The 22,671-nt window shown below is 38.8% G+C and overlaps 1 protein-coding gene across 2 annotated transcripts in view; it reads left to right on the forward strand.

Moving 5' to 3' along the window:
• BRAF (B-Raf proto-oncogene, serine/threonine kinase) overlaps window positions 1-21,428 on the forward strand; it is a 77,662-nt gene extending 56,234 nt beyond the window's left edge. Inside the window, exons 10-20 of one of the 2 annotated variants that reach the window (XM_069003160.1) lie at window positions 623-742; window positions 3,403-3,539; window positions 4,230-4,347; window positions 5,058-5,142; window positions 6,614-6,790; window positions 7,947-7,993; window positions 8,554-8,672; window positions 9,399-9,530; window positions 12,203-12,337; window positions 13,189-13,342; window positions 18,941-21,428. In XM_069003160.1, the coding sequence (XP_068859261.1) occupies window positions 623-742; window positions 3,403-3,539; window positions 4,230-4,347; window positions 5,058-5,142; window positions 6,614-6,790; window positions 7,947-7,993; window positions 8,554-8,672; window positions 9,399-9,530; window positions 12,203-12,337; window positions 13,189-13,342; window positions 18,941-18,963 (1,247 nt within the window). In that variant the 3' untranslated portion in view covers window positions 18,964-21,428. The remainder of the gene's footprint in view (window positions 1-622; window positions 743-3,402; window positions 3,540-4,229; window positions 4,348-5,057; window positions 5,143-6,613; window positions 6,791-7,946; window positions 7,994-8,553; window positions 8,673-9,398; window positions 9,531-12,202; window positions 12,338-13,188; window positions 13,343-18,940) is intronic. The other variant, XM_069003158.1, reaches the window with a different exon arrangement.
• The last annotated feature ends 1,243 nt before the right edge of the window (window positions 21,429-22,671 follow it).

The following is a 22,671-nucleotide window of genomic DNA, read 5'->3' on the forward strand; positions in this document are numbered from 1 at the left end:
TTGAAAATAGAGAAATAGTAAGTAGGGCAGGCATATGACAGTTTTTCCAACTCCAAATCAGTAACACAGTTGTCTCCTACTAATTATAACTTGCTTCAGCCATAAGTATGGTCTGAATTACTATAGAATACCCTTTTCTGATCTCAATGGTTTTGTACTGTGGGCTTTCACTGACTTTGTTTCTCCCATGCAAATCTGGTATTTGGTAGGATGTGTTGTGTTTGATGGAGCTGTCTTTAATAATGCCAGCAAAATGCACTTTTAAAAAAGAAACTTCCTTTACTCCTGCAAGCTTGTAATTGAAAGTTGCCAGTTTAGCTATTTTTGTATGTGTTGATAGGTGTGGCTCTCCAGAGTTTTGCCCATTTTGTCCAACATTTAAATGTTGTGCAATCATGTTGGTTTTAACTTTTGATCATAAACTGTCTGCTTGGCATCTGAAAACAATTGGCTATTCCAGTCCTGAAACGGTGTTCTTGGGAATTGACTTTTTTTCCTTCAAAGTACAGAAGCAATCTATGATTAGGAGTCAAAGCATCCTAGTTATTTCCCATGACTTCTTTCATTTCTTCTGTATGTCTGTCTTTCTGTCTCTGCCTGCCCGTCTCTTTCTCTCTAACAGCCCCTTTGAACCAGCTGATGCGCTGTCTTCGGAAATACCAATCCCGGACTCCCAGTCCCCTCCTTCATTCTGTCCCCAGTGAAATAGTGTTTGATTTTGAGCCTGGCCCAGTGTTCAGAGGTAGTTGGGCTCTTCTTTCTTGTTTTCACCCAAACAAAATAAGTAAAACCACAGATGCTGTTTGTGCCTCACCCTCACACCGTGTGTATGTAAGTGTGTGAGTTTATCAAAACACCTCTGTTTTTTGCTTGGCCTGGCTGGAATGCTTTGAATGTGCTTTTCACACATACTCACTTTCACCTTTACACGCTTGAAAATTATTATAAGTGAAGTCTGACTTAAATCTTCAAAAGCAAGGAATTTCATAGTTGAGGTTTTTCTGTGGACCTTAACATAATTTTTCTAAACAAAGGTCATTGGATTGCATTGCAGTGATTTTAAAGATAAAATGATGCCCTTAACTTAGAATTTCCTTGACTGTTCAGTTTAAGTCAGTTCAGTGCTATAACAGTCTTCTGTATTTAATATTCTTTGTTTTGAAAAGTAATGTAGGAAATCAAATGTGAATTACGAACATTTCCATTGATATCTTGTTAGGTCTCAAGCTTTTCAAGTAATGTGTCATGTCAGCTTTCAACAAATACTTCACTTTGACAATGTGCTATTGACACCACATCAGGGCTCTAGATGGTTTGAGTAGTTTTTATTTAGTTAGTAAATTTGACTGAAACAGTATTTCTGTCCTGTACGATGTCAAATAAGACACTTAGATTTTCATGTCATTGACCGTGGGGGTAATTCAGGCCTTAAGCTGTCAATGGATCTGTTGTATTGCACAAAATCCCAAAAAACCTCTGTGGGATTTCACATGCTGGAGAAACCAACTATTGAAGTAATAGCATGAAATGTTTGTACCTGTGTCTATACATAATACATGTAGAAATGGTTAGTTCAGTGCATGTAGTGTGGTTTTCAAATGCTACCATCTTGGCTGTTTCAAAGACTTTTGTTTCAGAATATATCAAGAGCAGTTCACCTTTTGAACTTGTAAAGATCTTCCAGAAGTCTTTGTAAGAAGACAGGTGTTCCCAACAAGCAAACTGGCTACAGAATGAAATATGTTACATGCGGCTTCAGAGTCCAAGCTATTGACTTAAATCCAGCATTATCTGAAGTATTCTACTCTAATAACTTGGAAAACAGGCCATCTGGTATTATTATGAACAGATTAACTACAGTGTTCTGCCGTGTGCTGTAAGCGTTTTTGGTGAAGGGTGAATATTGTGCTAGTGTTCCTATATTGCAGTATTAAAATTGAAGTAGGAGATTTTAGTTACTACAAAGAAAATGCATCCCAGATCTTTGCTATTGCAGAGAAAATCTGTAGCCCACTAAACTTTTGGAAAATTGCTCATGTTCTGGGAACATCATACATTTAATTCCATGTATGTTTGATTTCAGATGAATCATATAAAAATAAATGACAATGTAGTGGCCGTAACATGATCATGAGTCCATCCTTCAGGTCACTGGCTTCCAGCTGCTAATAAATGTAGTTAGGATGCCCAATATGCATCATTATTGTTGCTTTAATATGTGGGACAGAGTTTACAGATGCTGTGTCCCATTTTGTATTGTTGGTTGTTATTTTGTGCATCCACTTCTACGTGCATAGATTTTAGCTTACTGAGTCCAGTGATGGATACATATAGTCTAATAAATTAGCATGCACTGAGTGACTGAACTTAAGCAACAGTTTTAAAAGTCGCAAAGTTGGGTTTTGAACTCTAATTGATGTTAGGAGACACTTTTTGCTTAAGAGGGGAGCTTCTAGGAGAATGAGGAGTATTGTCTTCCACCACTTCCCAGAGCACTGATGTGAGAGAAAGCAGTGGAATGTTAGAGGTCTTGTTCAATGACATACATTGTTTAGCAAAGCAGCATGAATTTAATTAACAGTTGACCCTATTTTATGTCCTTTGCATTGGAAGGGTCAGCATAACCTTGTTACGAATAATTGTGATGTATTTTAAAAAGCAGTGTCTAGGTGAAGTGCTCTATTTGAAAAGGGCCACTGGGGCTCTGAAACAGCTCTCTTAGTAACATTTTCCTGCATAGATTTGTTTAGATAACCTACAGGCTACAGACATACTGTTCTTTTTGTGTTTCCTAGAATATGCTTCAAATAGCTAACTAAAGTACTTGTTCTTTTTTAATCCTTTCTAAAGTCTAATATTTATTTTTAAATCATAGTTCTCTGCTAACAGATAGCTTTAAAACAGCCAAATCATTTTCAGGTGGCACTTGGAGACTCAATCAGAAAACAGTTCAATTATTTGCACTTAGTCTATTTTGATTCCAAAGTACAGTAGTTCAGCTATTTGTTGGGTTCCTAAAAGCTTAGCTACAAGAACTATCAGAAGTAGATGCTGCCAACTAAAATGCTACTGCTCTTCTCAAAGAAACAAATGAAATTTAAAAAATACATTTTAAATTATTTTTTTCTTGCTTAAAAAGACATTGTCCTTTTGTTAATTCATGAACAAGAGACTGGGGACTATCTATACAGGGATGTTTGCTATAGACTTGTCTCTTCCTGAAATCAGACTTGAGCACTAATCTAATATTAGGGCAATATTCCTGTGTATGTTTGTTCTTTCTTAACATTTACATTGATGTTTAGAGATACTGCATCTTAAACACAAATCTTGCAGCTAATGTCAATACATTCTTGTAGACTGCATTCTTACTGATAAAACTATCCTGTTTCTGAAATTTAGGCTCAGCTGCAGGCTTGTCTGCAACACCTCCTGCTTCTTTGCCTGGGTCACTAACCAATGTGAAAGCGTTACAGAAATCACCAGGACCCCAACGGGAAAGGAAATCATCCTCATCCTCAGAAGACAGAAATAGAATGGTAAGGGAAAGATCAGCTGTTTTCTTTTTGTAGAAATATTACACAGCCATATTCCTCTCACTTTTCTTTCACCCAACTTTTCTAAATTATTTTGAAGATGACTATGACAATGATCAAGGACTTGAAACCAATAGATAATAGAGTGGGATAACCACTTTAAAACCACTTTAAGCTAGTAAATAATTGTGGGACTGATATATAAATAATTTAAATAATTGACTAATTCACTTTGACTGGTGTGCCTCATATTGTAATGCCACTTTCCCTTCATATAAGAGCTTAACTTTTCCCACCATGATTCATAAACTTTGAAAGTAATTAATGTATGTAACAATTCATAAAAACATAAAAAATCCACTTTTTTTAAATTCACAGTTTAGTATTACGATTAAGAATTTAAAATCAAATACTGCTTTCTTTTTGGTAAGCATGTCTTAATATTTTCTGGTTTTAACACTCCCAGAAAGCTGTTGCAAATGTTTCATGCCAGGTAATAATTTGGCATACCCATGTCCTGAGATTTTGTGTGTGGCTAACTTAAAAGTCAAGAGACAACATGTGAAAAAGAAAACCCTTTTAGGACATTAATGATGGGAAATGCTGGTGAGAAATTTTTAACAAAGGAGCTGTTTTCAGAGACATTAATGCACTTGTTTTCTCCCTTGTTATTGTTTTTGCACATACATGAAGAAAACTCTTGGTCGACGGGATTCAAGTGATGATTGGGAGATACCAGATGGACAGATCACAGTTGGACAGAGGATAGGATCCGGATCATTTGGAACGGTCTACAAAGGAAAGTGGCATGGTATGTGGCCATCACAGCAAGCAGCTGTTCTTGAGGAGGTCACAGTGCCTGCCCAGGCACACCCAGCTGGACAGCAGCTTCCCAGAAACACACCTGGGGTTCTGGTGGGCACAGGAGGCTGAAGGGGAGCCAGCACTGTGCCCATGCCACAGAGAGGGAGGATGGGGTCCTGGGCTGCAGTAGGCATTGCCAGCAGGTTAAGGGAGGCAATCCTCCTCCTCAGCACTGGTGAGGCCACACCTGGAATGCTGGGTCCAGTTCTGGGCTCCTCAGAACAAGAGAGACATGGACATAATGGGGAGAGTGCAGTCAAGGGCAGTAAATATGATTTTTAAATTAATACGTAGCGTGCTAAATAACTAGTGTAAAAGCTTCATATTGCTTAGAAACTCAACTCTTGCATGTTGTTATGAAGGGAGAAATTATTAGGGCAAAGATGAAACATAGAAAGGCAGGAAGAAGTATCCATCTTGATGAATGAGGATTTCAAATGTGTATTTTTAATAGCTTTGGCTTGGCTATGATTTCTCAGAGTAAAGTAAGAAGAGTATTTTTACATTTGACTGAATATTGACTTTTTTTAAAATTGTATGATTTATTTCATGTAAGCTAAAAATCAGGGTATCCCAAAATTTCTGATGCTCCGTATAGCATTTTCTCAAGAGAGGAATATGTATCAATGGCACTTACTAAAAATTGCTGTTTTAAAGGTGATGTGGCAGTGAAAATGTTGAATGTTACAGCACCCACACCTCAACAGTTGCAGGCTTTCAAAAATGAAGTAGGAGTGCTCAGGTAAGAATATTTTTAATGGCATAAAATAATGTGTGTAGATTTGTGCTTCATTAATCATTGAATTTTAGCTCTCCATTAGAACATGTTGGTCTCACTCCTACGTGACGATGCTTCAGGCAGAAAAAATAGCCATTTAAAAATATTTCTTTGTACCCACTGCTAGTTCTTCCCTGTATGTGTTTGTCTGCACATCTGTGTTGTCAGTACATGTATGTCCAAACACTCAGGACTGGTTTTTGCTATTGTACTACCCCCAGGGTACAGTCAAGCCTAAGTGTGAGCTGTAGGCCTTTCTTTCCTCTCATTCACATTTTGAAATTGAAGGAGAGCATGACTAATGGCTGATTTTCAGCTACAGTACTGCCCATATTATCTGTTGTTTAATAGTTTCTGTTCAGTAACATTAATTTCTCTGAGGTTGTTTTTTTTTTAATGTAATTCTCGTGAAGTAACTTCTTGATTTCCTTTTCTCATGTCTACTGCTTCTACTATCTCAGAGGAGGTATTTGGTTTGGGTTCAGCTCTTAAAAGAAGATCCATCAGCATGATATGATAGAAAATATATTGTAAGGAAACATTATATCAAAGTACAATCTTGACTAGAGTCGAGCTTAATTCTGTTTTAAGAAACAAAATAGCAAGAAGGTTTTTACCCCTGGAAACCTGATGTGTTGACCTGGGCACCCATGCTGCAGAAGCATCCCAAATAAGCTACATGGTGAAAGGGAATGGTCAGCCTTTTACCCCAGGAAAATGTTCGTTCCAAAAACTCTTATGCTCATGGTTGTGGAAGTAGAGGCATTCTGAGGTGTGCAACTTTGGATATCTCTTCATTTTTTGGACAGAATTTTGACAGAACTTAAATCAAATCAAACATCTTAGTCCAGCTTTCTGCTGGGAGTCCCATAGATGGAGTCCAGCATTTTTGTTTGTTGATTGTTTCAGCACTTATGTAGTCACTTGTTCTATCCTTTGACCCAGACAAGGCATGTAGTTGTGCCTACTCCATTATGATTCAACATTACATAGCTTTGTGGTAGGATTTGCAGGGAACTGCTTATTTTTTGTTTCCTCAGCAGTTACTCTCAGCATCACTTGACACATTCTTCAACCTGAAAAAGGCACAGTCACATAGCACAGAACTGTCCTAGTCCACATTGCTGCAAGGGCAAAGGCTCTGGGACACTCTGGGATGCCATGTTAATTTTTTCATACAAGAAATCATAAAAGAGCTCTGACATTTTTCGCCTACCCCAGAGTAGTTATTCCATGTTAGTATGATAAGAAGGCTAACTGCAGGAGTAATTAATTAAATGAATCTAGCAAGAGGTTATCATGTTATCTTAGTAACAGTTGAGATTGACTCAACCCCTTCTGTTTGGAAATACTTATGTAGACTGTGATAGATCTGCCTGGGTTTTTCTTATTTCCTGATCTGATTTCCTCCTGGTTCTTATTTTTTTGTAAACAGGAAAACACGACATGTGAATATCCTGCTTTTCATGGGTTATTCAACAAAACCCCAGTTGGCCATTGTTACACAATGGTGTGAAGGGTCCAGTTTGTATCACCATCTACACATCATTGAGACCAAATTTGAAATGATCAAGCTAATTGATATTGCACGACAGACTGCACAAGGCATGGAGTAAGTATTGAATTACTTGTCTGCAAATGAGCACTGGGGCAATGTTTACTTATCCCCTTCACACTCTGGCTGCCATTGGCAAATAAGGCCAGCTCTTTGCTCACTTTGCTGAGCCCAGGGTCCTGTGTCAATCATCAAAGCATTTGGTGAAAGTATCAGAGCTCTCTAAATAACAGGTTTCAACATCTGAAGAAAACATACCTATTTTGTTCTAATGATTGTAAATAATCCTTACTCCCAGAGAGGGTCATTGAGTTAGAATTTACAAAACTAGGCAAATATTGTGTGTCAAAATCAGAACACTGCTGTAAGACCAGAGAAATCACACTCCAGCTGAAAAACCACTATGATTGCAGTTCATTGTGCCATTCTTCTACTCAGTACTCCCATTACATTTTCAGTCAACAGGTGTGGAGGTGTTTGCAGCAACCAGCCTTAGCCTTCTGTTAGCCTGTGCATCTCCCAAGGCTCCATCTGTAGGTAGGGGAGATGCAGAAGCTGTTTTATGAACACGATTCAAAGCAGAGACACAAATTGGGGCTTTTCCCACAGTTTTGTGCCAATCTCATTGACTAAACAAAGAGCCATGGGAGACTAGTTGCCTAATTCAGGCTGTATCTGCTGTGGGGCAAGTACACTCCCCTGTGTTCCCTGCCATCTGTTTATCCAGGCTGCAGTCAGGAGATCTTTTTTCCACTCCTCTACTAAAAAGCAGTCAGTGTATCTGAGTACACATTGAGACTGGGAAAAACATTTAGCTGCTGCAATTTAGAAACACCTTATCTAAAGCTGTGACTGGCTCACAAAGTGTCTTGACAGTCACCATTAAGGCTGGAAGGCAGAACTTTCAGCGTGGAATTGCATGAAAAAAATTACTGAAGTTCTTTTTACTGTGAATATTGAGTTAGTATTGAAAAGCAGAAGTTGGAGCATAATTGTTATTCATCAGTAGTATCAGATTTGAGCTGAAAATTTTTAATTTTTTTTTTTCCTGTGAATGTTCCAGGAACTGTCATGGGTAACCGAAGTTTTACTACCTGCATAAATGTGCAGCTTGAATGTCTACAGAATTTATGTTTCAGTAGTACAGTGAATTTTGAGTTGTTGATTAGTGACGTATTACCTAACCCACCTAATCTGTGATATTACTTTTCAGTTATTTGCATGCCAAGTCAATCATCCACAGAGACCTCAAGAGTAATAGTATCCTTTCCCAGAGCTGTAATTCTGGAAAATGAAAGCATTCTTGGTTTCTTTTTTTTTTTTCTGCCAGAAATTAACTTACTGATGTGAAAAGCTGTTCATGTGTGAATATTTGCCAAAAAGAAATTTCGTTGAGAAGGGGTAATATCACTAGTAACAAAATAAGAGATGCTTACTGTGTCTTTTGATTTGATTGCAATAACATAGGGAGTTTTAGTTGGTATCACAAAGATTTTTCTGCATCCTTTGGTTTCTTCATGTAATGAAAGATTACGTGAGCTGGCTCATGGAACATTTTCAGCTTTTCTCATACTTGGCACTTCAAGAAAGCCACCTGGCCATGGTCTGTTCAGCACTGGCCCAGTCATTACTTATGTAACCCTTACATGCCATAATTCACCATGCTGGCTGCCTAACACCTGTGTGATATGGAAACCTTCTTCAGTGACAGTGAATGGTTAAAATTGTCGTGTTCGTGTTGCAAATTTGTAGCTGTTTATTGTTTTTTTAGGACAGGCACAGCACTGCTTGTCTGTTTTCCCTTAACATTCCCCCCTTAGATATTTTTCTTCATGAAGACCTCACAGTAAAAATAGGTGATTTTGGTCTAGCTACAGTGAAGTCACGATGGAGTGGATCCCAACAGTTTGAACAGTTGTCTGGTTCCATTCTATGGATGGTAAGCAAGGGGGAAGTGGTGAGCTTGTTTCAACAAATTTATTTACCTTTGGCCAAAGTTTCTGCTCCTATGCCTCTGGCATGCTGGCTTAAGCTGGGAAAGACAAGCAGTAATGCAAAGTAGTAAATGAATGTTTTTCAATTCTTCTTTAAGCATGTGTTTTCCAGTAGTCAGCAGAAAAACTGTAGTGTTTCCATCTTTTATTCTGAGGTTTAAACTGAAATGAAAATGGTGGCTAAGGAAAAAGAGTATCATTAATCCAGGGCTGAGAAGGTGAGAAAAGCCTTGCAAAACATCCTGCAAAAGAGTAGAGGAACTAGCTCAGTGAAAAGTAAGACGGTCTTAAGTTTTAAGGATTCAAGAAGAGTTACTTCATACTGCAATCTCCTGTGCAGCTCCACTTCCTCCTTTTCTCCCTGGAAAAAATTAAGTTCTGTTAGCTGACATTATTTTAAGTGTCATTGGAATTCTAGTTTCTAAATACCTTCTCAGCCTGGACAAGGTCATTTTGCTCTGTCACAGAGGAGTAAAAGGGATCAGCAAGCTGAAATGAAGCAATGAATTTTGAGATTCATGTCAACATCCACTCTCTTAGGACCCAGTAACATCTGAAGGCAAGAGTGGGCCTTGCACCTGTACCCTGGACAAGTCCATGTTTGTTCCTGGTATGTGAGGTGCAGCACAATGTAGAGAAATAAAAACTAATTCTTGCCTTTCATGATACAGGCACCAGAAGTTATTAGGATGCAAGATAAAAACCCGTACAGCTTTCAGTCGGATGTGTATGCGTTTGGGATTGTTCTCTATGAATTGATGACTGGACAGTTGCCATACTCCAACATCAACAACAGGGACCAGGTAAGGGGAGGCATTGACTTCAGTCAAGTGTAGCCTGAAACAGAGATTGATTCAGCCTTGGGTGGTGAACATTCTGATGTTCTGTGTGTTTGGTGTTTCTGATTCTGGTGCTGTGAGATGACATTTCTGCATTTTCTAGATCTGCCTCAGCCACATAGCAGCAATTTACTTACTTCTCTTGAGGTATTTTTTGTGTTCTTTTTATTTTAAATACAGATTTTCAGCTTCTGAACTGGTTGCCAGGATACTTATTAGGGAGAGAGCAGATTACTTAATAGTGATCTAGTTTAGAATAGTTCTGCAAAGTGATCCCCCATATATGTGTTCAGTTATTCCTCTTGTTCCCCCCACCTCTCCACTTGCAGTGAATAACAAATAGTGCAGCTACAGGATTAACAAAACAGAAGAGCAGTCATCTCACCGAATGTTTTGTATTCATTTCTACTTTGAGAGAGCACACACACCATCTAACTGAATTGCAGGATACCAGCATTTCTCAAATCCTGCTTGATGGAGTATATAACTTTCCAGAGTGTGGGAATCCTGTAAGAAGATTACTTAATTGTGAACAAAGATTCCTTAAGTCTTAATGATCCCACACGCTGTAATACATCTCCACAGGATAGGCACGTTTGGGAAGGCATACCTGATTCATTATTTCTGTCTAACCTGAAAATAGTATCTATGCATCAAGATCTTTGGTGTAAACTATTCTGTGTCTGAGCAGTGATGTATTTATGTTGCTTCTGTGTCCTCATCCCTTGTTTTTTCACTGTCAGTACTTGAGAATTGAAACCATAGCAACGTTCATCTGTGAATGCCGTTTTATAAGGCTGCTTCCATATCTGCCAGAACACTTCATCCCAATTCATCAAATTTGGAATGACTCCTTTTTAATTTTTTTTTTCTTTTTTGTAATTTTGGTTTTGCCTTTTGAAAGAAAGGAAACGTCTGGATTCCTGGCCAGATGGATCCAGCCTTCTAAAAACAGTATTTGGCCTTGTTTAGCTTTTACCTTTTGAGATCTGAAAGATGAACCCAGTGATGTGGGTGCTTACAGTGAAGTGCTGAAACAAATTTTAAAATGCAAGTGAAGCCAACATATAAGATGTGATCTAATATCTTGAGTTTTGTCACTCCTTGTCTATTATCTGAGAAGTTGTGAATATTCCTCACTCTCTGGTGCATCTACATAAGCTACTATGATACAGCCAAGCTTCTTAGTGAGCAAAGTGTCATTCTTGTTATACCTCAGAGTGTTTCTCTCACTTTAACAGATTTTTCTAGACTGTTCTTGTAGTGATACTCTCTTTTCTCTAGTTTAAAATAAAAGATTAGCCCCTATATTATTTGTAAAGAAACTATTTAAAACATAAACAGTAATGAATTTTGAATAATTTCAACTTGTACCATTATTTAGAAAATACTAGCTGCTAGATAATGGTAAGTCTGATTCCAATAGAGGTAAGGGATGCAGTACACAAGTCTCTACTACGAAATCCTGCTCTGGCACATGGGGATTTCTAAAGAAACCATATGGGAGTTTTCTATTCCTCCTTGATGCCAGCACAGATGCAACTGAAGCAGAAAGTTAAAAAAGGACTAGGATTGTGTTAGTATAAATAACATGTACAGCATACTTGAGATGTGAGGGGTTTTCTGTTGGTGTTTTTTTTCCCTAGTGTCAAGGTATGAAATAGTTACACTTCATTAGATAGAAGGTGTGGTATTACCTGCTGGGTTTGTCTGAGTACTCAGAAAAGGCAGTGATTACTGCTGCAGCATGAATGGGTCTATGATGAGCTGGTTTGGGAGGGCTTTTTAGTATCAGTGCTACTGCAGTACTCAAACCACATTGCAATTGACCTTGGCTTGACATGATGATGTTTGATGGTTTTTTTATATATACAAGAGATGATTAACCATATTTGTTTTGTTTTCTTGCTTCCTATCTTTGTTGTTTACTTTGTTTTATGCTTAAGTTTTATCCTTAGGCAAAGTATAACATGGTCTTCCATGTTCAAAGAATTACTGTAAAAATACCAAGCCTGTCTGTCTCCTCTTCTACAGAGAAGAGGCAGGTTCTGTTTTTCTTTTGTGGGTTTCTTTTTTTTTCTATTTTTTTGTGGAAGTGGGGGAGGTGGTCAGATGTCAAGAATAAGCTTTTGTGTTGGAAAAGTATATGATGGAATTAATTTTCAGAAGGTGAAGGGTTTTAACATCCGAAGTCCATGTGTTTCTTCAAATACCTTTCAATGTGAAGTTGTTGTTGATTTGTAATATAAAACAGAATATTTCTTTTTACAGAATCTTTATTTTTAGACATTCTGTTGCTGCCACAGAGTTGCTTATTCTTGTTTTTGTCAGTTTTTGATACCATAGAACCATTCCTTAGATGGTTATTGCTATAAATGGTAACCATTTACTAGTGTTCAAGTTTCACAGAAATCTCCCTGAGGAGGAGGAAAGATCTGATTTTTTTTCTCTGTACTAAATAGGTTAGCAAGCATTACTCTAAGAAATTTGTCAATTCCAATACCAGATAATGCTTCCTGGGAGCAGAAAGCTTGCTGCTGCAGCTGAAATAGTCTAGCAAAATGTTCACCTTTTGTTACTGTTTATTTTATCAACTTAGCTTCTTCCTCTTTCATCTTTTTTCCCCTTAAATAAAGATAATTTTTATGGTGGGACGAGGATACCTATCTCCAGACCTCAGCAAAGTACGGAGCAACTGTCCAAAAGCTATGAAGAGACTAATGGCAGAATGCTTAAAAAAGAAAAGAGATGAGAGACCCCTTTTTCCACAGGTGAGAAATGTTCCTCTTTAGCTTTCAACAGACTTTACAATTCAAAGTTGTGAACTCACTGGCCAGTTAAAAATTTTTTTGATTAGTGCTATATCAGGATTTCATAAGAGCACTGGTTCGGTACCTGGTTAGTTCTGTTTAATTAGAAATGCTCATTTTAATTTCAAAATGCAGGTATTAAAATGACCTGTGTATTTGGAAAAGTATTTACATGTTGGAGAAAGTTTCAGCTGGGAGATAATGGAAGTAATAGTCACAGTTAGACACACAAATTAGTACTTGGTGTGTGTACTCAGAAATGCTTACACTGCCCTCGTTGCTCTCCCCTAAGTTTCATGAGGGGAAACCGATAGTTTTGCCACAAAACTTGATTTTTATCATGCCTGCTGAGGAAGGTTTGGGTTGAAAAAGCTTGAGGGGGAGGAGGGCAGTAATCTGATTTTTTCTGTTTCAAATGTAACCAAATCGTTTTCGAAAGATAAGGAGCTCCCCCTGCTGACTTTGCGGTGAATGTTATTAAGCAAAATGCTCCCGGAGCTGGGTTTGTTTGCAGCAGTGGCAGGTACAGGTACTAGGACACAGACAAGGAGCCCAATAAAAAGCAAGTGTTTTCACTGTGCTTAGAGGGAATCGGTGTGTCTTTATAAACGGGGAAAATCCCCAACTGTCCTTTTCAACTTCCTTAGAATATATACATCAAGAGTGCAGTGCAAAAAGCTGTATTTGAAAAATTCTTTTTTTAGTATGTGTTTAAATATTTTTCTGTAGTTAATTGATATTGTGCCTTTAGTTTTAAGAGAGAGTTACAGCTTTGGAACACCAGGTTTGATCACTTATTTTCTGTGTTTTAGATTCTTGCCTCCATTGAGCTTCTGGCCCGGTCATTGCCAAAAATTCACCGCAGTGCATCTGAGCCCTCACTGAACAGAGCTGGCTTCCAGACAGAGGATTTTAGTCTATATGCTTGTGCTTCTCCAAAAACACCCATCCAAGCAGGGGGATACGGTGGGTTTCCAGTGCACTGAAACAAAATGTGAAAGCATGTGCCTGTGTGTCCGTGTGCTGGTGTGTCCTGTGAATGCAAGGTGCTTTTTCTCAGTTCCTGCCAGCTCCGATTGTAAGGTTTACTGAGGGAACAAAGACTCACTTCCTAACACTGGGCATTGAATGTTCCCAGCACAGAGTCTGTGTTGGTAACGAGTGCCCTGGGAACAGCTGGCACAAGAAGAACTGTAATGTCACATAAGAGACGTGGGAAAAGTCACTTCAAAACAAGCAAAAATCTTCTTAAGGTCATCAGGTGTCATTTTTGCCTAGTTTATTGATTGGAATTAGTTACTCAGGAGTGTATTTGATTTTAATCTACTCGAGCTGTGGTGGTGTGTCGTTTTGGGGTTTGGTTTTTTTTTACTTCAGTTGAGGTCATTATATTTGAGCAATAAGCTTTAGATTCTTCATTTTGTAGTGCTACTCGTGGGAAACACTTGGAAAAATAAACTTAGCTTCAAGGCTGAGCACAGCCAAAACTTTATTGTGGTCAGCAGAAGTAAGCAGATGCAACACAATCCAAAGAAAGCCCTGAATAACATGTGACTCTTATCTTGAAAGTTGAAGTTTAAATGAGTGCTGTTCAGGGAACATCTCTTCCTGCAGAAGAGTGGTGAATGGGTTGGGGTTTTCTTATGTTACATTTTTCCCTAAGTGTTCTGACCTGCCAATGTTCTGTTACAATGCAACACAGAAGAGATTCTGAATCCGCTTTTGCCAAGCTGCAAGGCTACTACTGGTAATGGTGCCTGTATCCTTCAATTAGCACGGATTTCAAAATTTAAAAAACATTTTAAATCTCAAGCATGACCAAATGCTTTAAGAAAAAAATGCTGCTAACACCCATAATAGGAAAAGAAGATTTGAAAAAGCAGTTTTGTTCATGGAAATCAGTGTTATACCATGAATTTTGTTAAGATGAAAGGTGTTAATTATTTTAATATTGTTAAGAATACACTGAACATGCTTCTCTTCGGTGACAAATTGATTTTCTCACTTCCATGTAAAAGCTGCTAGTTTGACTAGGCAGAAGTGAATCAGTTAGACTAGATATCTAACTGAGAAAGTTAAATACCTTACCAAAATCCTGCCAGCTCACGTTGGAGACTGTATTTTTCTCTGAAGCGTTGCTCAGAAACAAGTGCGTCAGAGTAGTGGTTCAGGTTATATCAGCCTTTAATGTCAGATACAAACAAAAAGATGTACTGACAGTGTTCTTGCATGTTTTGAGATGAGATATGTGGTTTTACTTGGATTAAGCTGCTGAACTGTTAATTTTCACAGATTCCTCTGCATTAGAAACAATCTATTGCTGCTCTTGTTAGGACTTCAAGGGCCAGGAGTGTTCATAGTGGCTTCTGATTTACATACTCGTGGAGAAGTTTGCGTGTTGCTAGCAATACGTTTTTGAAACAGATCAGGAATTCCAAAATGTTTTGGTTTTCTGCTGTCTGGCAGCTGAGCCTTTTAAAATGGGAAGCAGAGTTAGCTTGAAGAGGTATAGGCAATTTTTACATTTTCTGAAAGGATTGTAATGGTCTTTTTGGCTTCTGCAGTTTGAGTAGTTTGGGAACTAACTTTTCTCATTTTCTTAGTCAAGAAAATTTAGCTGTTGAAATCTCTCTCTGTGGAAGTAGTTCTGGAGGACAAAAGTTGTTATTGTTACAGAAAATCTGTTTCCCACGTTCCTGGTAGCTTCACCTCATTTTGGCAGACTTACCTTAAAATGAAAACAGGGCTTAAGTGTTGTTTTCCTCTCTCATTCTTTATGTATCTATTCTACTAATGATGAGGAGTGCTTTCAAAGCTGTGGGGTATGGTACTCAGTACAGAGCAACAGGATGCTACTGGGTGTCATGCAGAATCTAGAAATGGGGCATCCCACACAGAAAAGTCTTAACCACACAGGGAGTTGCAGAGAGTGCAGAGCAATCACCATTGCCCTGCCCATGCTTATTCTTTTTCAGGTCTGCCAGATCAGTTCAAACCAGTTATTCCTCGGAGTAGTGCTATCCTTCTTGTTGTGAAGATTGTTCATCTGTGCTTTAGGAGCTACAGTTATAGGGGGGGAAAGTGCTTCCATCCTTAGACACGTTTGGCCCCATTCCTGTTGTATGGTCAGTGCATTCTTCCTGTGTCACCTGTTCTTACACACTGAGCATTTTGGGGTCCATGGCCACCATGTGATTTTAGCTTCTCCCTAAACATTTTATGGAGCCCAAAAGGAGGCTGTGTTTTGTGGATCATTAACTTTATCTGACAGAGAGGCATTTAGAGGCCTCATTTCTGTAAGATGTAATTGCTGCTTCAGTGAGATTTGGGAGTATCTGTGGGGTGAAGATGCCTAACTACACCTGTGGATTTGGGTCAGAGTTCTTAAAAGTGTTACTCAGCTGTATTGTTTAGAAACAGATACCTTTTGGTTCAGAAAACAGGCCTGTAGGATCCTAGGCTTTTCTAGAGGAGTAATTTATACTAGGTGAGATTCCTTTTTATTTTACTTCCTTATATATCAGTACAGAAACAAAATCTGTCTTGGTACCTTCAACAGGTTTCACAATTTTATTTACCCAGTGGATAGTACCCATACTAAAGATGAGCACAAGGTCCAACAGAAAACTACCTCTTTTTTTTTTTTTTTTTTCTGTGTCTGTGAATGTAATGCAGGCATGGTGTTGGAATCTGGTGTTTCCCTTCGGGAAGTCAGTCAGTCTCTGCTTCAGTAGATAAGGCTGGCACAGGCCTGGAAGGGAACCATTCTTCTCCTTTTGATTCTTCTGAGAAACATGTCATCTACCCCAGGATAAGGAGTACAGTTAAGATGATGTGTGTACACCTTAGTAACCTCATGAATTTAGGTAACTTACAAATTTGTGAGAGTACAGGATGGTAGCTGCATTTTAAATCCTTCCAGGAATCGGGGGCAGCAGGTTCACTCAGAACATGCCCTTGTAATATATAGTTGGAGGCAACATGAAAGATCTTGATCATCTTTTTAGTACAGATATTTTGAAAGTGTGCATTTAAAATAGTTTCCACTTGCTCTGCATGAGACGAGCACGAAAAGACTGTAGTAGCTGACTTGAAAGGCATTTATAAGAAGTGTGTATTTTCAGATGCTATCCATTCTTTGGAAAGGAACTGCTTTGCTACCAGTCAAAGCAAGTATGCAGTTCTGCTTGATAAAAAGCACCTCAGATGTCTGGCTCACAAGGAATATAAATATCTGGGTTTTTTTCACGTAGCAAGTTGCTAAGCATGTGGTTTCATAGCTTGATGTGGATAGGTATAGCCATGTACATACCTCACCTAGGGAAAGCTGTCACTGGCAAGTGCATTTTATACATGTTCAACCTACATAATCCCCTTTTTAGATGACCATGTTACCTATTTTGGTCTCCTGTTGATTTGAGATCAGATTAACACTGCAATTTTGAAAGGGAGATTTAGCATTAGCTTGTCAAAGAAAATATATTTGCTAAGGTTTCATTTAAATGGCAGGAAAGTCTGAAAATTACCTTTTTAAAGCTACTATTCTATCTCAAATAATTCTTTACTTCTGGTGCTGTTTTTCCATTGCCCTTTCCCAATTAAAGGTTCATCTTTTTTTTTTTTGAAGTCCCTATATGACTATTAAAATCTGAATTATTACCAGAAATGGGCAGAAGGACAAGATGAGTAATGAGGGAGCAATCTCTTGTTTATAAATTGATCTTTAATCAGCAGTTTAGAAAGGCAGACTGAAAAATAAATTAAATAGAGCATGTTTTGAAAGTGCAGCTAAGCATGAATGTCACACTTAAAAATTGGCCTCACAGGCAATACTTGATGACTTTTTTGTCCTTCTCTTAAAAGAAAACATGTACAAAACTTGAGGTGTTTCTAGAAGATACTGTGAAGAGAATTGGAAGGTCAGTGAAATGTAGCAGAAGGAAGCAAGGAAAAATGATCCAATATTTAGAGTATTTAGAGCAAGAGTTTCATCTGTTGGTGGAACTAGTAAAATAGGCAATTAGATCCATCATGAAGCTTTTATTCTACTGTTGTTATAACTTAAGCCTGCCATCACAGTCTATAAAGACACACAGAGGTTGAGGTTTGTCACAACTCCCTGTGCCACCCTTACTTTGGACTTCAGGTGTACTCCCTTCTCATTTCCTACAAGACACAGCCCTTTCCCTGCTTTCTTGAAGTTCCCTTAGAACTGGGTCAGCTGTTCCTCCCAGGCCTTTTAGATGCCTTCCCCCTCCTAGTGCGGACTGCTGACGGCTCTGCTTGGTTCTCCTCTTTGTAGAGCAAGACATTCCACAGAATTAATGCTATAAGCCTCGAATTTTGTTTGCAGGGATGTTTCTCTTTTGTTCCCAATATTCAGAATAAGAATCTTGAGAAAAAACAAAGCCAACAATACAGTCACTCTTGAAAAGATGGAAGGACACCAGATAGGGAGCAGCTGTTTGAATGTAATGGCTTTCAATACACTTGTGTTGAACAGAACAAAGGCTCTCTTACGTCTGCTTATCATTCCTTCAGTATTGAGAAAGCTCTGAGAAGTGCTGTCAAGAAAGTGGCATAAACTAACCCAAAATGCATATGAAGCCCAACATGGGAAAGTTATATGTATGTTTCTTTTCTTTTTCCTGAGTCCTTTTGATTATGCTTAGTTAGACATCCCTCACTAAAAAGTCCTATAGAATACAATTTCTTTGTGGGTGGCAGGGAAATTTTTTTTTGTTAAAGTATAGGATTAAGAGGATTAATACCTTAGACTCAGCTTCTCTTCAGTCTCTGTCAGACTCCTTAAAGACTTTGGGTAGCAATTTTACTCTGTGCCATAGTTGCATCCCCTCAGAAGTGGGACTACGAGTCTGTCTCACAGCATGGTGACACTAAATAAATTATGTAGGATTTCAGGACATCATCACATGTGAAAGCACTGCATATGATTATTCAGTAATTCTGAAGGAAGGATGGAGTTGTTTTGTTATCTTCCATGTTAGTGAGGCCTAATTTCTGGTCTGGGATTGAGTAGACAATTCTTATATTTCTCTCAGTAGGTTGCTATGTTGGTCTCTAAACCAAATCCTAGCACTCTGTAACACTGGTTTTCTGTTCAGGCGCTTTACTGTGTACAGTCTTTAAAGCATAATGGATGTGTCATATAGTTCTTTGTTATTAAAGTAGTTTTACAACAGACCAGAAACTAGTTTGCAGTTGGATGCATTTATTGAAACTGTTGCTTCTCAGGAGGACATATGTGCAATAAGGAATTTAAAGTAAAATTAAGCTGACACGTTTAATTTTCAGATGCATGATGACTTAGACTTTGCTTGAACTTTCACTTTCTTGGGAAGAATGGGTATGGCTTGCTTTCAAGAAATCCTTTGTTGGTTAAATATTCTGGGTCTGTATTCAATGTTCTCTCACTGTGTATTCTCTTGTGCTTTAATTTTAACAGTTTGCATTTTTTAACATCTTTTATATTCAACCTGATGTTCAACTAGTCTAGTAACTGAAATCACCTTTTTAAACCAAGCTCTTGTCCTCCCTCTACAGGAGAATTTGCAGCGTTCAAGTAGCCACAGCACCATGGCAGCACCCACTCTGTTATTTAAGTCTTGTGTTCCTACAGTTTCTTAACATCAAAACTCCATTCTGCTCCGCAAAACCTAAAGTAATTTAGAAAAGATATCCATAAGCTTAAAAGTGGAGCAGAATGGAACTGCCAGTCCAACACAATGGGAAAAAGTACCTTTTTGGGAACCAGAGTCCTCTGCTGCCAGTGTTTCTCCTTCAACACAAACCACCACGTGCATTCGGAGACCTGCAGTGGCTGCCTGTGCCGTTGGCCTCATTCCCAGGAGAGCGGAGAGGGCGCTCGTGGTGTGACTGTGGTGCTCGGGCGTGAGGGGATGGAGCTGCTGCTGCTGCTGCAACTTAGGAGACTTGCTTTGGATGGTCTGCTGGTCGGCTTTCTCCCTCTAACAGTGTAACCATCAGAGGCTGAACGTCTGATGAGTGCTAATTTCAGAGAATCATTTTCCATTCTGATCCTTTTTTTCCTGGTGTACTTACTGATTTATGGACAACGCAGTATCCCCTTTTCACTGTATTACAGTGTCAAACACCTCAATCTGTGTATATTACTGGGTTTTATTCCTTTAAAATTAAAAGTGTGGGGCAGTGGGAGCTGGAGATGTTATTCTGAAGGCAGAGAGGTTCATCTGAAGGAAAAGGGGATGCTGCCACACCTCTTCTTCAGATTTACTTTACCACTTCTTAAAAAGAACAAACAACAACCACCATCCTTAACTTTTTTCCTTTTCCAGTATTTTCTTGGTGTGTGCATATACATCTTATTGAAGGATTAGGTCAATCCTTCTTTTGTTGGTCCAGCAACAAACTGAAGTTTAAAAAAAATGTAGCGAGATTGTCCTCTCTTTTATTTTTTTTTGTATCATATGATACAATGTATTTATCAAAGATGCTACTGCAGCATGTAAAGTCTGTAGAAATCCTCATACAGACTGTGAATGGTGTATGTACCTACTTTAAAAGTTTTATTTTAAAAGAGGGTGCAGGTTAATGCCAGGTACCTTACTAATACGTAATGTTTTCATAAATGAGGAAAAAAGTTCTCAGGTTGAATTGAATACAAATACAAACCCCCCTAGAATTAGACATTCCAAAAATTATGTTTTGGTACTTTCAAGAGCTTTTTTTAAAGGATTTTTATCCTGTTAACTAAACGTCCTCTGATAAGTGTGTGTGTATATGTGGAGCATCTTGTCCTAATGGCAAGTTGTTAGACCAAAACAGAACGGTACTTGCTGGATCCACGCTGACTACTCCTCCTCTCATTGCTTTCCTCCCTGTCATCTCTTCCCTTCTGTTTGTCTTTCCCTTCTGTACACTTTGCAAACTAGGGTGAAGGTGGCGGTATCTCCATTAGAGAGTTTGTTTTCCTGTCCTCCAGTTCTGGTTTTCAAATGGTAGGTAGCTTTTTGACAAGTTACCCAGTCAGGGAAAACAATAACTCATAAAGTTCTGCACATCATTTACCTCTAGTAGAATATCTCTTGGTGTGAGCTGTTTGCAGAGTTCTCTGGTATGTGGTATTACCTGTAAATTATTTGTACAGAGGCAAGGCAGACCACATTGGAAAGAAACTCAAGCTCAGACAGAAGTTTCCAGAATTTGATTCGTATCAGCCCTGTACCACTCCAGGTGAGGCAGGAGAACTGACCCCCCTCTAGCAGGGAGGTTCTCGCTGGGAGGAGGTGGGGAGTGTTTAACAAAATCGTCACAAATAAATGAAGGATTTAAATGTGTGTGAATGTGGTGTCCATGCTAAACATGGATTTACCAAGTGAGGATGCTGTCCTTCCCTGCGTAGGGAAAGTTGGACTGTTCCTGTCTGCAGAAGGTTGCTCCCAGATGAAGGGAGAAAAGCACATTGAAAGTAGAAGGTGCTTTTAATACCCTGGAATTTTGCGGTGTTGCTGGTAGTCTGTTACGTTTTCAGTAAATATTTACTGGGGCTATAGGGACCGGACTAATCTGAAGTGGGAATTAAAACTGAAATACTGTGTATTCATATTAATTCCACAAACATTAGCAAGATAGCAATAGTGAATGACTTAATAGTCACTACAAGAATGAAGCGATTCATGTTGGTACATGAATAGAATTGATTTTGTGTACAGGACGCATTTTAAAAACAAAGGGAAAAAAAAGCACAAATTCTTTTCTTGTCTGCTGTGGGTCTTCAGATGCTGTAAGGTTTTTTCCTTATTGCGATTGGCAGGAATTTAAAACGTAGCAATAGCCACTTTCCAGTGTGGAGAAGCTGATGCACGAGCAGTGCTGTGCAGATGGTGCAGTCAGAGTGCTCCCTGGTGATCATCTGAGGCCAGTACCTGAGAGGTGGAGGGAGCCTGGAGCCACTGGTGTCAGCAGGCAGGTGAGAGCATTTACCAGATACAGGCTCCTGGAGGAGGAAGCAGTCACTGCTTCTCCTTTCACCCCGTGCTTGGCTCCAGCCCTTCTGGTGGTCCCATTTGTACATGTCGGGGATACTGGGGTAAATGTTCTCTCGAAAGAACAGAGCAAGTATGGACAGGTGGTTCAACACTCCTTTGTTTCACAGAGCTTCTTGAAAGCCCTTGTTTCCTTCCACAAAGTCATGCTGGCAGAAGATTTGCTGTTAGGAACTTCATTCTGTCTTTGCTTAAAATGAACTTACTTTGGTGAAGATTCATTACCATTAGTCTACAATATGCTTCTTGAGCCCATAGGAAAAGCACAAGGAAAATTGCTATCCTTGTCCATGCAAAGCACTTTATAAGTAACACATGATCTCTGGGGTTTTTTTTATTGGGGTTGGTTTATTTGGAGTTTTGTTTTTCTGTTTTGTTTCTGGTTTTGTTTTATTTCTTTTCCCTGAGGAATGTGCAAGTTGTTTGGCTGCTGTTTAGAGAAGTCCTTTCAGGATGCATTTCTACTGGTTTTCTTTGTTTGTTTGTTTGTTTGTTTGTTTCCCTCCAGATAGCTGTAGTAATGTGTGTTTGTCTGTAAGAGTTCCCAGGTAATGCTCATGCAAAACTTTGGAAGAAATGTGGTTTGTAAATAATTGGGATTATTTTTGGTTTTATCTTTTCCTTCAGGAGTTTTTTCTGGATGTCTTGCATGCCATCAGAACCAGTCTTAAAGATGCCCTGTAGATGTTTAGTGAATGGGGAAACAAAAATAGGTGAGAAATGAGTACTCTCTGTAGCAGTGGGATGAAGGAAGTAAACTGAAATGACCAATACATTCATGCCTGTTACCCCAAATTCCTTAAGCTTCTTTGAGGTGTCCCAACCACAAGCACATGCCATAACATGGAAATGTGAGTGCATATTTTGTGTGCACATGTTGGGACAAACTTCTAGAGAGTCATACTGCTTATTTTAGCTCTACAGTATCTTGTATTTCATAATCATTTGCAAAAGTACCAGTATCCAGTCCCAGCTATTCATGTCTTTATCAACCAGGCACAGACCTTCCCCTCTGCCTCTCCTTTTCCATTCACTTGACAGAGGCCTGTTACCTGTTACACCTTCCTGTTCAGTATGTGTTTCCCCTGGCATATTTGCTAGAACTGCAACATTGTGGAGGAGCTCAAACCAAATGGGAGGAATATACAGACCAGGTTACTTTGAAAGTAATTTCTGTGTCAATTAAGTCCTACATGGCCCCAGATAAAATCAGCCCAGTCATTTCTTTTTTTTGCTAAACTCATGCAA

Source organism: Aphelocoma coerulescens, chromosome 1A (genome assembly GCF_041296385.1).
Source record: "Aphelocoma coerulescens isolate FSJ_1873_10779 chromosome 1A, UR_Acoe_1.0, whole genome shotgun sequence".
Classification (NCBI taxonomy): Eukaryota; Metazoa; Chordata; class Aves; order Passeriformes; family Corvidae; genus Aphelocoma; species Aphelocoma coerulescens.